General features: G+C 43.5%; 1 protein-coding gene across 2 annotated transcripts in view; it reads right to left on the reverse strand.

Annotated features, from left to right (window-relative positions):
• Window positions 1-15420, reverse strand: part of gas2l1 (growth arrest-specific 2 like 1) — a 47568-nt gene extending 32148 nt beyond the window's left edge. Inside the window, exons 1-2 of one of the 2 annotated variants that reach the window (XM_021621645.3) lie at window positions 12294-12869; window positions 10357-11324 (exon numbers count right to left, since the gene is read on the reverse strand). In XM_021621645.3, coding sequence (XP_021477320.2) covers window positions 10357-11040 — 684 coding nt within the window. In that variant the 5' untranslated portion in view covers window positions 11041-11324; window positions 12294-12869. Of the gene's footprint in view, window positions 1-10356; window positions 11325-12293; window positions 12870-15281 lie in introns of those variants that run through there. The other variant, XM_090190789.1, reaches the window with a different exon arrangement.
• Window positions 15421-15572: the final 152 nt, after the last annotated feature.

Below are 15572 nucleotides of genomic sequence, written 5' to 3' on the forward strand. Positions count from 1 at the left end.
ACATCCTGTTTCTCAGTCGTTGCTTAAATATAACTCCGTTTTTACTATATATTCGGCAGGCAGGACAAAACCGCAGCGTCAGGGAAGCTCAGGGGAGGGGGTGTGTGTCTCTTTGTTAACAACAGTTGGTGCGTAATCGCTAATATTAAGCAAATCTTGAGGTTCTGCTCGCCTGAGTTAGAATACCTCATGATTCTATACTAATTTACCAAGAGCGTTCATCTATATTTTTCGTAGCTGTCTGTTTACCACCAGAAACCGATATTGGCAGTAAAACCGCACTCTCTCCTCCTCCTCACAGCTCTCTGTTTCTCAGAGTTGGCCTCGTTCCATCTCTCTGCCTCCATCTACCTCTGGTCTGGTGTCAGCCGGCTGTCCGTCAGCCCCACTCCCACCGGGGCCTAGCCTGGATCATGAAAAACAGCCCCAGACCATTCTTCCTTATCCACCAAACTTGACAGTTGGCACTATGCATTCGGGCAGGTAGCATTCTCCTGGCATTCGCCAAAACCTGATTAGTCCGTTGGACTGCCAGATGGTGAAGCCTGAATAATCACTCCAGAGAATGCTTTTCCACTGCTCAAGAGTTCATTGGTGGTGAGCTTTACACCACCCCAGCCGACGCTTGGCATTACGCATGGTGGTCTTAGGCTTGTGTATGGCTGCTTGGCAAAGGAAACTAATTTCATGAAGCTCCCGACAAACAGTTATTGTGCTGACGTTGCTTCCAGAGGCACTTTTGTATGTACAGCACCAGTCAAAAGTTTGGAGACACCTACTCATTCAAGGGTTTTTCTTTATTTTTTACTATTTTCTACATTGTAGAATAATAGTTAAGACATCAACATTATGAAATAACACACATGGAATCATGTAGTAACAAAAAAGTGTCAAACAAATCAAAATATATTTATATTTGAGATTCTTCAAAGTAGCCACTCTTTCCCTTGATGACAGCTTTGCAGTCTCTCAACCAGCTTCATGAGGTAGTCACATGGAATACTTTTCCAACAGTCTTGAAGGAGTTACCACACATGCTGAGCACTTGTTGGCTGCTTTTCCTTCACTCTGTTTTTCCAACTCATCCCAAACAGTCTCAATTGGGTTCCTCTCTAGGTTTCTTCCTAGTTTTTCCTAGCCACCGTGCTTCTACACCTGCATTGCTTGCTGTTTGGGGTTTTATTAGGCTGGGTTTCTGTACAGCACTTTGAAATATCAACTGATGTAAGAAGGGCTATATAAATAAATTTGATTTTGGTGTCCTTTAGTAGTGGTTTCTTTGCAGAAATTTGACCATGAAGGCCGGATTCACGCAGTCTCTTCTGAACAGTTGAGATGTGTCATTTACTTGAACTCTGTGAGGTGCAATCTGAGGTGCAGTTAATTGCCAATTTCTAAGGCTAGTAACTCTAATTTGTATTTTTTATTTTATTTAACTAGGCAAGTCAGTTAAGAACAAATTCTTATTTACAATGACGGCCTACCTCCGGCCAAACCCGGGCCACTTGTGCGCCGCCCTATGGGACTCCCAATCACGGCCAGATGTGACAGACAGGATTCGAACCAGGAACTGTAGTGACACCACTTGCAAGGAGATGCAGTGCCTTAGACCGCTGTGCCACTCAATGAACTTATCCTCTGCAGCAGAGGTAACTCTGGGTCTTCCTTTCCAGTGGCGGCCCTATGAGAGCCAGTTTCATCACAGCACTTGATGGTTTTTGCGACTGCACTTGGAGAAACTTTCAAAGTTCTTACAATTTTCCGGATTGACTGACCTTCATGTCTTAAAGTAATGATGGACTGTCGTTTCTCTTTGCTTATTTAAGCTGTTCTTGCCATTATATATATTATTATATATATTTTTTTTACCAAATAGGGCAATCTTCTGTATTCTACCCATACATTGTCACAACACAACTGACTGGCTCAAACGCATTAAGAAGGAAAGAAATTCCACAAGGCACACCTGTTAATTGAAATGCATTCCCGGTGACTACCTCATGAAGCTGGTTGAGAGAATGCCAAGGGTATGCAAAGCTGTCAGCAAGGCAAAGGGTGGCTACAAATATAAAACGTATTTTGATTTGTTTAACACTTTTTTGGTTACTACATGATTCCATGTGTTATTTCATAGTTGTGATGTCTTCACTATTATTCTACAATGTAAAAAAAAATAGTCTAAATAAAGAAAAACCTTGGAATGAGTAGGTGTGTCCAAACTTTTGACTGGTACTGTATAGTGCATTTTTATTTTGACCCATTAATGTTGTGTCAATACGAAAATGCGACAGATCCTCTCCAATTTGGCCTTTCTTCATATGTTGATTAGGTAATAACCTGAATGATAATTAAATGCCATGATAATAAGGAAGTGTAATGGCTCGTTTCAAATAGGTTTAATTAAGAAGCATATTCATGTAAACAAGTGTACAAACAGAATGCGCCACTCGGGAGGCCCAGTACTGATATTTTAACACTCCCAAAGCCTAGGACCAAGAGGCATGGAGAGGCAGCCATTTAGTTATTATGCCCCAAACCTCTGGAATGGCCTGCCAGAGAACCTGAGGGGGGCCTAAACTTTCTCTTAAAAAAAGAGATCTTCAAACATATTTGTAGCTTTGCATTTCCTTAGGGGGCTTTTTAGTCATTCAGTTGTCATTCTTTTTTAAAACCTTGTTTGTTGTGTAGTAAATATTTCAGCTTTTATTTTCATATTTTTTCCTGTAAAGCACATTGCGTTGCATTCCATGTCTGAAATGTGCTGTAAAAAATAAAGCTTGATTTGATGTGAGAAAGATGCAGAAATTATTTGGTTTAGCTAACGTTACCTAGCTATGTAGCCAGAAATACTTTTCGTTTTTTTTTTTTTTACGTCCAATGTTTATGTTTCCCGTACGTCATCACGCGTTGCGTTCTGGGTGATTCTTGGACAAGGAGAGCGCTCCTTCAACGAATGAATGTAAGTCAATTGGGTGCTAGCCCAAAAACCCAACATCAGCATAAATGTTGTTAAGAAGTACAACATTACAAAACTTTTCAGAGTTGTGAGATAATTAACTTCTCAGTAATATCGTATAACTTTGGAATCGTGACATTATGTTCTTTAAAGGAAAATAGACAGGTTTATCAACTCATATTCCCGGAGTTTGAGAAGGGATTGCGTGATGATTAGCTTAGCAACCGCGTGACAACGCAACTGGTCGACAGTGCTGGGTGGGCGGTTATACGTTTCAACATTCATTGCCCAATGTGATTCCTAGCATCTCCTTTCTCTAACATCTCTGGTGTCGACTAGCTAGCTATATTATAATATGAATGATACTGCATGATAACGTTACTGTACTTTTATTCGTATGGGAGTGGTAAACGTTCATTATTGGTATTCTAACGTAAGCATGTTGTTAGCAGGAGTTAGCTGTATATTGTGCTGAGGTCTATTAAGCACTAAAGGTAATAGACACTAAAAAGTCTGCAGATCCAGACAACTTGGATCCCTACCTCCTACAGATAGCAGCTGGTATTCTTACTGAACCTGTGGTTCACATTTTCAACTTGAGTCTCTTGGCCAATTCCATACCCAGTATTTGGAAATCAGCTTATGTTCTCCCACTGCTAAAGGTTGGAGATCCCTCAGATGCTAATAACTATCGTCCCATGTCCAAACCCTATCCTGGCCAAAGTCTATGAATCCATAGGGAACTCACAGTTAGAAAACATCTTAACTGAAAATAACATACTGGCTTTAGATTGGGACACAGCACCACAACTGCAGCTATGGCAGTGGAAAATCACACAAATGCACTTGATGAAAAGCAACATTGTGCTGCTCTTGTAACAGTATAACTTTAGACCGTCCCCTCGCCCATACCCGGGCGCGAACTAGGGACCTTCTGCACACATCAACAGTCACCCTCGAAGCATCGTTACCCATCGCTCCACAAAAGCCGCGGCCCTTGCAGAGCAAGGGGAACTACTACTTCAAGGTCTCAGAGCAAGTGACGTCACTGATTGAAACGCTATTTAGCGCCCACGCTAACTAAGCTAGCGGTTTCACATCCGTTACACTCTGTTAGTTGATTTATCAAAGGCAATTGATTCAGTTGACCATAAATTGTTGCTAACATTGGTCTCAGTGAAGGGGCAGTAAATATGTTTAGGAACTATCTTTCTGACAGAACACAATGTGTATATACTGACAATCACAAGTCTAGCTTTCTTAAGATGAATAGAGGTGTGCCCCAGGGTTCCATTTTAGCTCCTTTGTTGTTCTCAATGTGTATTAATGATTTGGGAAATGGGATGCAACCAGTAAAGCTGCATCTATATGCAGATGATAGTCATATATTCATGTGCACCTTCTCTGGTTCAGGCTGTTGAAGAGCTCCAGACTGCTTTTCAGTCACTATAGGCCTCCCTTTGTGGTCTCAAACTGGTATTGAATGTACAAAAAACTAAATTCATGACCTTTACCAGAGCTAGCACTCAGCCAGAGAAGGTTAGCATTGTCATATCTAGCAGCTTATCCATTGAAGTGTCATCCTACAAATACCTAGATATATGGTTGGATGACAAGTCCTTTAAAGTTCATATGGATAATCTTGTGAGGAAGCCTAAATTGAAATTGGGATTTTATTTTTGTAATAAGGCTTGCTTCCCGCTTATGGCTAGAAAGAAGCTGGCTGTTCAGGACACTTTTCTCTCTGTAATTGAATATGGTGACTTGTTGTATATGCATGCAGCCTCCTACGGACTCTGTTTATCATGCATCCTTGCACTTTATTACAAATGTCAAGTCACTCACCCACCATTGTACCTTGTACCAAATTATAGATTGTACCTCACTTTATATGCGTATAAAAGCTACATTGTATGTGTCCAAACACACTAAGACAGTTGTGTAGAAGGCACGAGAATGCCTCTTCCCCCTCAGGAGACTGAAAAGATCCTCAACAGCTGCACCATCGAGCGCATCCTGACTGGTAATGGCAACTGCTCAGCCTCCGACCGCAAGCCACTACAGAGGGTAGTGCGTATGGCCCAGAACATCACTGGGGCCAAGCTTCCTGCCATCCAGGACCTCTATACCAGGCAGTGTCAGAGGAAGGCCCTAAAAATTGTCAGACTCCAGTCACCCTAGTCATGGACTGCACAGCAAGCGGTACCGGAGCGCTAAGTCTAGGTCCAAAAAGCTTCTAAACAGCTTCTACCCCCAGCCATAAGATTTCTGAACAGCTAATCACAGGGCTTGGCTACCCAGACCCCTCTTTTACGCTGCTGCTACTCTATTTATAATCTATGCATAGTCACTAACTCTATATATTACCTAAATTAACCGGTGCCCCCGCACATTGACTGTACCGGTAGCCCCTTGTATATAGACTTACTTATTATTTTAATGCTGCGGTTTAATTATTAGTTACTTTTATTTTCCTGTTGTATTCGGTGCATGTGACCAATACAATTTGATTTGATTCAATTCACCTACAAAGCCCTTTTGGTTAAACTCCCTCTTTACCTCTCTAGTCTGGTCTCCTTCACCACCAGCAGTTACCATACCCGGTCTGCTAGGTGATTGCTAGGAAATGTACAGTATTAGACAAGACTGCCTTCTCGTCTTGTGCACAAGAGGCATGGAATAGTCTACAATCCATGCTTCATCTAGATATATTAGTGCCACTGAATGCATTTAAAATATTGATGGGAGACTAACAGAGTGTAAATGCTTTTTTTTAGGCTGGATCATGTTGTATGTTTTGATTCTGTAATATATTGATTGTTGCTGCCTTCTTGACCAGGTCTCAATGGGCTTTTCCTGGTTAAATAAAAACATTTAAAATTGTCTGCTAATTTAATGTGTATGTACAAGACATACTGCACATACTGGTGAATTGTTGTGTTATTCAAGAGTGTAATATATTTTAGAAGAGAAGTTGCTTGGATTGATAAATAGTTTAATGTAATGGATGACAGTAAGAACATTCTGTTATCCACAATTTGACAGAATGGCATCATAGGAGAGATCAGAAAACTATCCCTGAGCCAGACTCCTGCTGGCACTTCAACAGTTTAGGCCTAAGTCAGTTAACCCATAGAGCAAAGCTGATCACCAGGTTAGTGAACTTCTGTCCTTAGCCGTCTGGTGGTTAATTAATAGAGCAAATTGAGTGTCATTGATTGATAATTGCTCATATGATAACCCTTTGAATCATTGTCATCAAGACAGACATTTTGCCAATAAAGTTAGTGTGAAGGAGGCTATCGGTTGTCATTAGTTACCACAGCGATAATTATGGCTAAACCCACCTATTTCTACAATATCTTAATCCGATTTTAAACCTAACCACACCTATATCCTTATGCCTAACCCTAACCTTGTTTTTCTAAAATTATCATTTTTGTTTTAATGAATTTTTACAATAGACATTTTTGATTTTGTGGCTGTGGTAACTAGTGACTAACTATCACTGATTTGCCAAAATACACTATTCAAACCCAGGGGCTTAGAGCTTTAAATGAAAATTCCCTTTATTCAAATTAAAAGACTTGCGAGAGGGCCAACCTCCTGACACGCCACAAGGCCAGCACAATGCAAGAAAACAGCCGTGGCTGCATGACTGACTGCTCTGCACACTGGAAACACGGCTGGTGACACAGCTGTGGACCAATGATAATATCACTAAGCCCTTCAACTTACTTTCTCTCCCTCCCCATCTAGCTCTCATGACGTTTCCAGTAATTACACAGAGACCAATCTCCTGGGAAGCATCTATATTGGAAATACAAGAGTATGGGAAGGCCGAGGCAAGTGCAATGCCGAGAATACCGGTGACTAAGGTTGTGGATGACCCATAATGCCTTGCGGGTTAGTGGATATTCAGTGGCTGGCTTTGTTGACTGTTGGATCAAAACCCCTCCAGTTGTACAAAAGTAGAATTTCAGTTAATTTACTGCTGGTCCATTTAGTCCAGATATGGGCCAGCATTGACTGGCCTGCCTCAATGCCACTATGATCCAGACAAGGTCAGTTCCAAAAGAGAAATCAAATACTGTATGAGCAGATCTATAGACCAAAAGGGATTTCAAAGAGCTGCATTAACTGGAACAGGATGCTTTAGCACATTTACAGGAACACAGTGCAGTATAGTAATGCTATATTCTTGTACTATGCAGGACTGTAACTAATAATGCTGCTTTGGTGTGTTCCCCTTTCTGTGCCCTCCTGGTTTCTTACTGTGAGAGCCTCATGTTGCTGATGCAGGCAGTTTTCCTCCAGCATCCAGGCACTTTATTCAGGTAGACAGAAAGACTTTCAGGGTAGCTGAATCATAGCTGAGTTCACTCAGCGTGCACGGTGAGTCATACTGCCCCTTAGAAAAAGGACATGCACTTGACTTGCTGTGTCCCCTCACTATCCCTTAGTGGTGTGGGTGGGTGATGAGGTAAGACACCATGTCTCACCCCCTTGCCCTCACATTCTCATAGGAACATCAGCAGTCAACCAAGATTAAAGTTTCTAATAGTAATATCAGTGTATCCAGTTATGGTAGTGAGTGTATGTGGGCACTAGTACTAGGTCAGGGGTTGGGTGCATAGTACCTCTCTCTGTACGCCCTCAGAAGCAAGTGTTCATGATTGTGATCAAGCAATTAGTGCTTGGCCATGTGAGGACTACAGAGGGCCAAGTGGGCATGAGTATTGACTGCTGACTGGCTCTCGCTCTCTCTGTCTACCTCCCCTTCCTATCTGTGGTGTGAAAGGATGGCATTGTCCTCACTCTGCTCATCTGCACCAAAATATGAATTCCTCTCCACTCGTAACCTAAGCACGCGTTCCAGCAGCTAACCCCTGTCTGCCTGCTAGTTTCTCTGTCTTTAACAATGCCTCTCTCATGCTCACACACACAGTGGGACTGGATGTTGAGGTGTATAAGACTGCTTTAAGACAGCCCAGGGGGAACACACTACACCCCATCTGCATGCAAATGGAAGCATCAAGTTATAAAGGGATAACAGACTGTGTATAACACTGATGTCAGAATGTGTCCAGCTACCATAATACTTACCATACAGCTGCACTGTTCCACATGAACAAATAAGAAGCACATGAACAAATAAGAAGGAGCAGTAGTTCCCCTGATTGCTAACCACCTCGTAGGGGCAGGGCTGAAGTGACATTTCCCTAGAGGAATCCTTAAAATGTCACCAGCTACCTACCTACACAGCCTTTTAGAGCCTGTGTGTGAGTGAATGTGTGGATTAGGAGGCAAACACACAGTAAGGCAGCATGCACTCTAAACACACACAGGAGAGCAGGGAGTTAACATATCAGGGAGATTCGTTTTTACGAAAGGGACCTCACTTCTGGCACAGTAATGTTTTTAACTCTGGGAGAGCATTCCTATAGGTCAGGACTGAATTCAACTGTTCCATGGGTTGCTTTTGCACCATGAAACAACATTGAATGTGTTTTTCTCTTGGACAAGGGCTGGGGATGTGTTGTTTTAGGAAATCTTATAAATTGTTATTTTTGTTCAATATGGGAGAATGTACACTACTCCAAAAAATAAAGGGAACACTAAAATAACACATCCTAGATCTGAATTAATGAAATATTCTTATTAAATACTTTTTTCTTTACATAGTTGAATGTGCTGACAACAAAAGCACACAAAAATGATCAATGGAAATCAAATTTATCAGCCCATGGAGGTCTGGATTTGGAGTCACACTCAAAATTAAAGTGGAAAACCACACTACAGGCTGATCCAACTTTGATGTAATGTCCTTAAAACAAGTCAAAATGAGGCTCAGAAGTGTGTGTGGCCTCCACGTGCCTGTATGACCTCCCTACAACGCCTGGGCATGCTCCTGATGAGGTGGCGGATGGTCTCCTGAGGGATCTCCTCCCAGACCTCGAGACATGGTGTCACAGATGTGCTCAATTGGATTCAGGTCTGGGGAACGGGCGGGCCAGTCCATAGCATCAATGCCTTCCTCTTGCAGGAACTGCTGACACACTCCAGCCACATGAGGTCTAGCATTGTCTTGCATTAGGAGGAACCCAGGGCCAACCGCACCAGCATATGTTCTCACAAGGGGTCTGAGGATCTCATCTCGGTACCTAATGGCAGTCAGGCTACCTCTGGCGAGCACATGGAGGGCTGTGCGGCCCCCCAAAGAAATGCCACCCCACACCATGACTGACCTACCGCCAAACCGGTCATGCTGGAGGATGTTGCAGGCAGCAGAACGTTCTCCACAGCGTCTCCAGACTGTCACGTCTGTCACATGTGCTCAGTGTGAACCTGCTTTCGCCAGTGGCAAATCTGCCAATCTTGGTGTTCTCTGGCAAATGCCAATCGTCCTGCACGGTGTTGGGCTGTAAGCACAACCTCCACCTGTGGACGTCGGGCCCTCATACCACCCTCATGGAGTCTGTTTCTGACCGTTTGAGCACACACATGCACATTTGTGGCCTGCTGGAGGTCATTTTGCAGGGCTCTGGCAGTGCTCCTCCTGCTCCTCCTTGCACAAAGGCGGACGTAGCGGTCCTGCTGCTGGGTTGTTGCCCTCCTACGGCCTCCTCCACGTCTCCTGATGTACTGGCCTGTCTCCTGGTAGCGCCTCCATGCTCTGGACACTACGCTGACAGACACAGCAAACCTTCTTGCCACAGCTCGCATTGATGTGCCATCCTGGACGAGCTGCACTACCTGAGCCACTTGTGTGGGTTGTAGACTCCGTCTCATGCTACCACTAGAGTGAAAGCACCGCCAGCATTCAAAAGTGATCAAAGCATCAGCCAGGAAGCATAGGAACTGAGAAGTGGTCTGTGGTCACCACCTGCAGAACCACTCCTTTATTGGGGGTGTCTTGCTAATTGCCTATAATTTCCACCTGTTGTCTATTCCATTTGCACAACAGCATGTGCAATTTATTGTCAATCAGTGTTGCTTCCTAAGTGGACAGTTTGATTTCACAGAAGTGTGATTGACTTGGAGTTACATTGTGATGTTTAAGTGTTCCCTTTATTTTTTTGAGCAGTGTATTTAAGAACGGTCTGCATCCTACATTTGAAATTTTAGTCATTTAGCAGACACTTATCAAGAGTGACTTAAAGGATCAATTAGGGTTAAGTGCCTTGCTCAAGTGCACGTCAGATTGTTCCCCTAGTCAGCTCTGAGATTTGAACCAGCGACCTTTCGGTTACTGGCCCAATGCTCTTAACAGCTAGGCATACTAAACACTTATGGAGATGTAATAGGAGGGCATTCTGTCCAGTCATTTTTCCTTTCCTTTTCCCAAACTCAATTGTAGGTATATCAGTGAAACAATACACGTGAGAGGTGTTACTTACCAACTCATCTAAGTTTCTCATGTCACACAGCACCCTCTGTTTCTGTTGCCAATGTGCATAGGGGGCAGGCTCGGGTTCATCCACCACACTCTCTTTCCGAACGAAAGCCCTGCTTATTGGAAGCAGGCTTGGGCTGGGCTCCCCCAGGTTCTCCTGGTCCCGGATCTCCTCCTCGATCTCCTCCTCCAACTGGATCAGCATCGGGGCCAGCATGCCGAACTTGGCGCCACGCCTCGCCACCTCCAGCAGGCACAGCACAAAGTTCTTCTCGTTGCATTTCTCCACTATGTCGTTGGTCTCGAACATGAGAACATCCTTGATCCACAGTTCCTGACGACACCAGCCGATGAAATTGGACACGTTGTCCCGAGACAAAAACGAGCCAGGAACCACGTTTCTTGACTGAAAGACCACATCCTTGGTTGGCATCCTCAATGACTGTGCAGCCTCTGGGTACTCCAGTTGAAAGTCCAGCGCTGCGCGATTCACGTTGTTGGCATGCCGACAGAGGGCACAGCCAGTCTCCAGCCCTTCCATAAAGGTGTCCGCCGTTATATCCAGGTCATACAGCGTGTTAAACCACTCGGCCAAGTCCTCTTTCATAGCATACAGGTATTCCTCGCTGGACTTGAATGGCCGGATGCTTTTGGAAGCAGCAGACTGGATGTTACTCTGATCAGCCATATTGTCGGAAAATGTATCAATGCAGGCTATTTAATCATTCCAGATTGGATCATTCCATAAACACAGTCCAAAACCGTATGGAGCAGAGCAAATTAACCGCGTAGACGCACCCATGACAAACGCGCATATACGGCATCTCAATCGAGGTCCTTGAATGAATCCTTTGTATTGTTAAAGCATATTGACATCATGCTAGAAAACCGTGGCGCATGGATGCGTTTCCGGATGTCTGCGTGATAGCATCGCCTATAATGATAGCATCGCTATTTCTCACCGAACTCCAACTGCGGGAGAGAGAGAAACCGGTATGGTTAGCTACAGATGGATACACACCCAATGCATAAAGCTTCCCGGTGCCCTAGATCCTACCCCGGTGAATATACAATGCGTTGCGATAGTCATGTTGCTGGTTTGCCTGGATGGTCCAAATCACTTCTTCGCAGTCTCCCTCAATATAAAGACTCCACACTGACCAGTGGCAGGCTTCACAGTTCCCTTGCCGAGTAACATCGTCCCCCGCTCATTAATTGCTCGGCCCATATTGCACCGCCTCCTGCTATAAGCATGCTGACCGGCTCTAGCTTAGACAAGAGACAGGCAGAGCGATTCAGTGGCATATCCCATTATGAGGGATAAGCGCCGGTAGAAGGGGAAAAAAACTTAACCCTGTATCCACCGCTTGACAATAATATAGCATAGCCTAGGGTTTATACCACTGAAAAACGGTAGCCATTCTCTTTGAATGAAACACACCTATTGCGTAGGATATAGCCTTCAATTGCAGAGTTGACAATTGACAACCTGTCACACTGTACCATGCAGATGCCCATTAATACGTTGGATTTGGCACATGAGCTGTGGGCATTTAAGATCAAGTAGGTTGTTAGGCTACAAAGGCCTACATTATTACCTGCAGTAGCCTATAATAATGTAATATCAGGTCGTGAAGTCAGTGTACTGATAAAGGGGTGGAACTCATGTTTACATTAGGCTACAGCTATCATAAGAAGATAAAGAACATAAGTGTTCACATGGTGAGAAAAAACATGACATCGAGAATTAACGGACCACGGGTAAGCGACCACCGTCTTTAAATGCACATCATAAGCCGTCAAAGAAAATACCATCATTATACTATCTTGACAATATTTCAAATGACGCAATGACCTCACTGTGTGGTTAATGTACATGACCAAGATTTACTAAATTATACAACTTAATTCTCATGAAAAACATTTTCATTCTTTACATACCTTTGACCTGTCTACATTTTCTGTCAAGGACGACGTTTGTCGAAAGAAACAAATCGAAACCATCCCCCAGAACAAGAGCTGTAATATTGCCTACACTTTGAACGAGTTCAAAAGTGTAGAATTAATGACACCCTAGTCGTTTTAAAAAAGACACCCTCACCATCTGTCCTTACACTTGTTTATATCATTGCTAAAACACCAAATCACTTTCAACACCAGGACACGGGGCAAGAAAAAAAGAGAGGGAGGCGAGTCTATTTCCTCCGGCTTGAAAAGGCAGACAAAACCTGCCAAGGAAACATTAGCAGGTCATCAGGCAGCCTACGTCCGAAGACTGCATCAAATTCAGGCATGCCCATTTTACTACAGGACAAATTGGTCCAAATTAGTATCCAGATTATTCCAAATGAAGCAGAAATTAATATTACAATGTAACGACCAAGAAAAGTCTACAGTCTTCAAAGATTATCAACACACTAACTCCACTTTAGTTTTGCTGTGCCTTAGAGATCTTTGGCGGGAGGCGAAAGTAATTCTATTTAGGCAGATTGTGTTGGGCTAATTATTTTTAGCTGTGGTTCATTATGTAGAATTGAAAGCTGAATGTAAAACCGGGTGAGGAGGAGAAAACAGTATAAGGGAAGTCCTCTCAACCAGTGATGTAATTCGTCCCTCAGACGAGCATGTGCATTAAGCATTCTGGGGAAATCAGTGAGATATATATCTATTACACACACACACACACACACACACACACACACACACACACACAGACACCCATTCAAATGAGTGGATTTGGCTATTTTAAACACACCCGTTGCTGACAAGTGTATACAATCGAGCACACAGCCATGAAATCTCTATAGACAAACATTGGCAGTTGAATGGCCTTACTGAAGAGCTCATTGACTTTCAACGTGGCACAGTCATAGGATGTCACCTTTCCATCAAGTCAGGTCATCAAATTTCTGCCATGCTAGAGCTCCCCCTGTCAACTGTAAGTGGTTTTATTATCAAGTTGAAACCTCTAGGAGAAACAACAGCTCAGCCTCGAAGTGGTAGGCCACATAAGTTCACAGAACGGGGCCACCGAGTGAGTAAAAATCGTCTGTCCTCGGTTGCAACACTCACTACCGAGTTCAAAACTGCCTCTGGAAGCAACATCAGCACAATAACTGTTCGTTGGGAGCTTCATGAAATGGGTTTCCATGGCCAAGCAGCCACACACAAGCCTAAGATCACCATGCGCAATGCCAAGCATTGACTGAAGTGGTGTAAAGCTCGTCGTCATTGGACTCCGGAGCAGTGGAAACTCATTCTCTGGAGTGATGAATCACGCTTCACCATCTCGGAGTCCGACGGAGTAATTTGTGTTTGGGAGATGCGAGAACACCACTACCTGCCCCAATGCATAGTGCCAACTGTAAAGTTTGGTGGAGGAGGAATAATGGTCTGGGGCTGTTTTTCATGGTTTGGTCTAGGCCCCTTAGTTCCAGTGAAGGGAAATCAACACTAGAGCATACAATGACATTCTAGATAATTCTGTGCTTCCAACTTTGTGACAATAGTTTGACAATGCCCCTGTGCACAAAGCGAGATCCATACAGAAATGGTTTATCGAGATTGGTGTGGAAGAACTTGACTGGCCTGCACAGAGCCTTGACCTCAACCCCATTGAGCACTTTTGGGATGAATTGGTGCCCGACCTCGATTAATGCTTGTGGCTGAATGGAAGCAAGTTCCTGCAGCAATGTTCCAACATCTAGTGGCAAGCCTTCCCTAGTAGTTACACTTTGATACCTAGCCTGTTTATATTCAAACTTCATTTTGGATTCCCACTGCTATTCCAGTTCACAGGCAGAGCCAGACAAGCACTGTCTGAAACAACAGCTGCACCATTCTTGTCTCTGCACATGCTGCTCTGCTGTTATGTGATGATTTGAATTTCAGTATGGAAAAAGGAGGGCCTTGTTTTGATTTGAAAAATACAGTTGTTTCTTTAAGAGAGAGAGGGTGGTGGAGGGAGAGAGAGAGAGACTGGTGGGATGACATCATTTTCAGGGCCGGGATGAATCAGCTTTTCTGTGACACAGACAACTCACACACCGTGCTCAGTTCCCCAGCATGAGCAACTGGCTCCCAGTCATCAGAGAGAACTCTCATCGGCTGTGACCGGACTTCACCCGCACACAAAACACTGGGCTTTGCTCTTTAACTGGAAATTAGACATTTGAGAAGTTAGGGCTGGAGCATTTAGAACGTTCATATTTCATTTGATAACCAGGACACCGTACAACAAAGTACAATGAATGCACCCTGTCTGTGATGTCAAAAGTGATTACAGGTATACAAACAGACTGGATTATAAAAGCAGACCCAACTGTTAAATTTAAACAAAGCTCAATTCATTCTCATTGGGAAGTGAAGAGTGATTATCAAAAGTGCTCTGAGAATGTCTGGACATATGCTGAACAGATGCATTAAGAAATGTGGTATAAGTCACAGCCAGGGGAGGCTGACATCTGGTTAATAACATCCATTGCCTCTTGATATGATTGAGAGGTTTCTCAAACAACGAAAATAACTTGCAAAGATGTCATCGCAATTCTGTAAAAAAGCCTGAAGGCAGTCGATGTCTATTCTCACCAGCAAATGTACAATTTAGTTCAGTCATTTTTGACCTAGTACCTCTTCATTCACTAGTCATTATACAGTTAATTCGGGAAGTAGTCAGACCTCGACTTTTACCACATTGTTAAAAATGAGGCTAATGTAACAATGTGTAAATAGTTTTTCCTCAATCTACACACAATACTCCATAATGACAAAGCAAAAATATTTAGAAATGTTTGGGAATGTATACATTTTTTACATTTTAATTTTAGATGTCATAAGTATTCAGACCCTTTACTCAGTACTTTGTTGAAACACCTTTGGCAGTGATTACAGCCTCGAGTCCTCTTGTATGAATTTACAAGCTGGGCGTACCTGTATTTGGGGAGTTTCTCCTATTTTTCTCTGCAAATCCTCTCAAGCGGTCAGGTTGGATGGGGAGCGTCGCTGCACTTCTATTTTCAGGTCTCTCCAGAGATGGTCGATCAGGTTCAAGTCCGGACTCAGGCTGGCCCACTCAAGGACATTGAGACTTGTCCCGAAGACACTCCTGCGTTGCCTCGGCTGTGTGCTTAGGGTCGTTGTCCAGTCTAAGGTCCTGAGCACTCAGGAGCAGGTTTTAATCAAAGATGTCTCTACTTTTTTCCATTCATCTTTCCCTCGATC

Source organism: Oncorhynchus mykiss, chromosome 11, assembly GCF_057628025.1.
Source record: "Oncorhynchus mykiss isolate SJ-2025 chromosome 11, ASM5762802v1, whole genome shotgun sequence".
NCBI classification, from domain to species: Eukaryota; Metazoa; Chordata; class Actinopteri; order Salmoniformes; family Salmonidae; genus Oncorhynchus; species Oncorhynchus mykiss.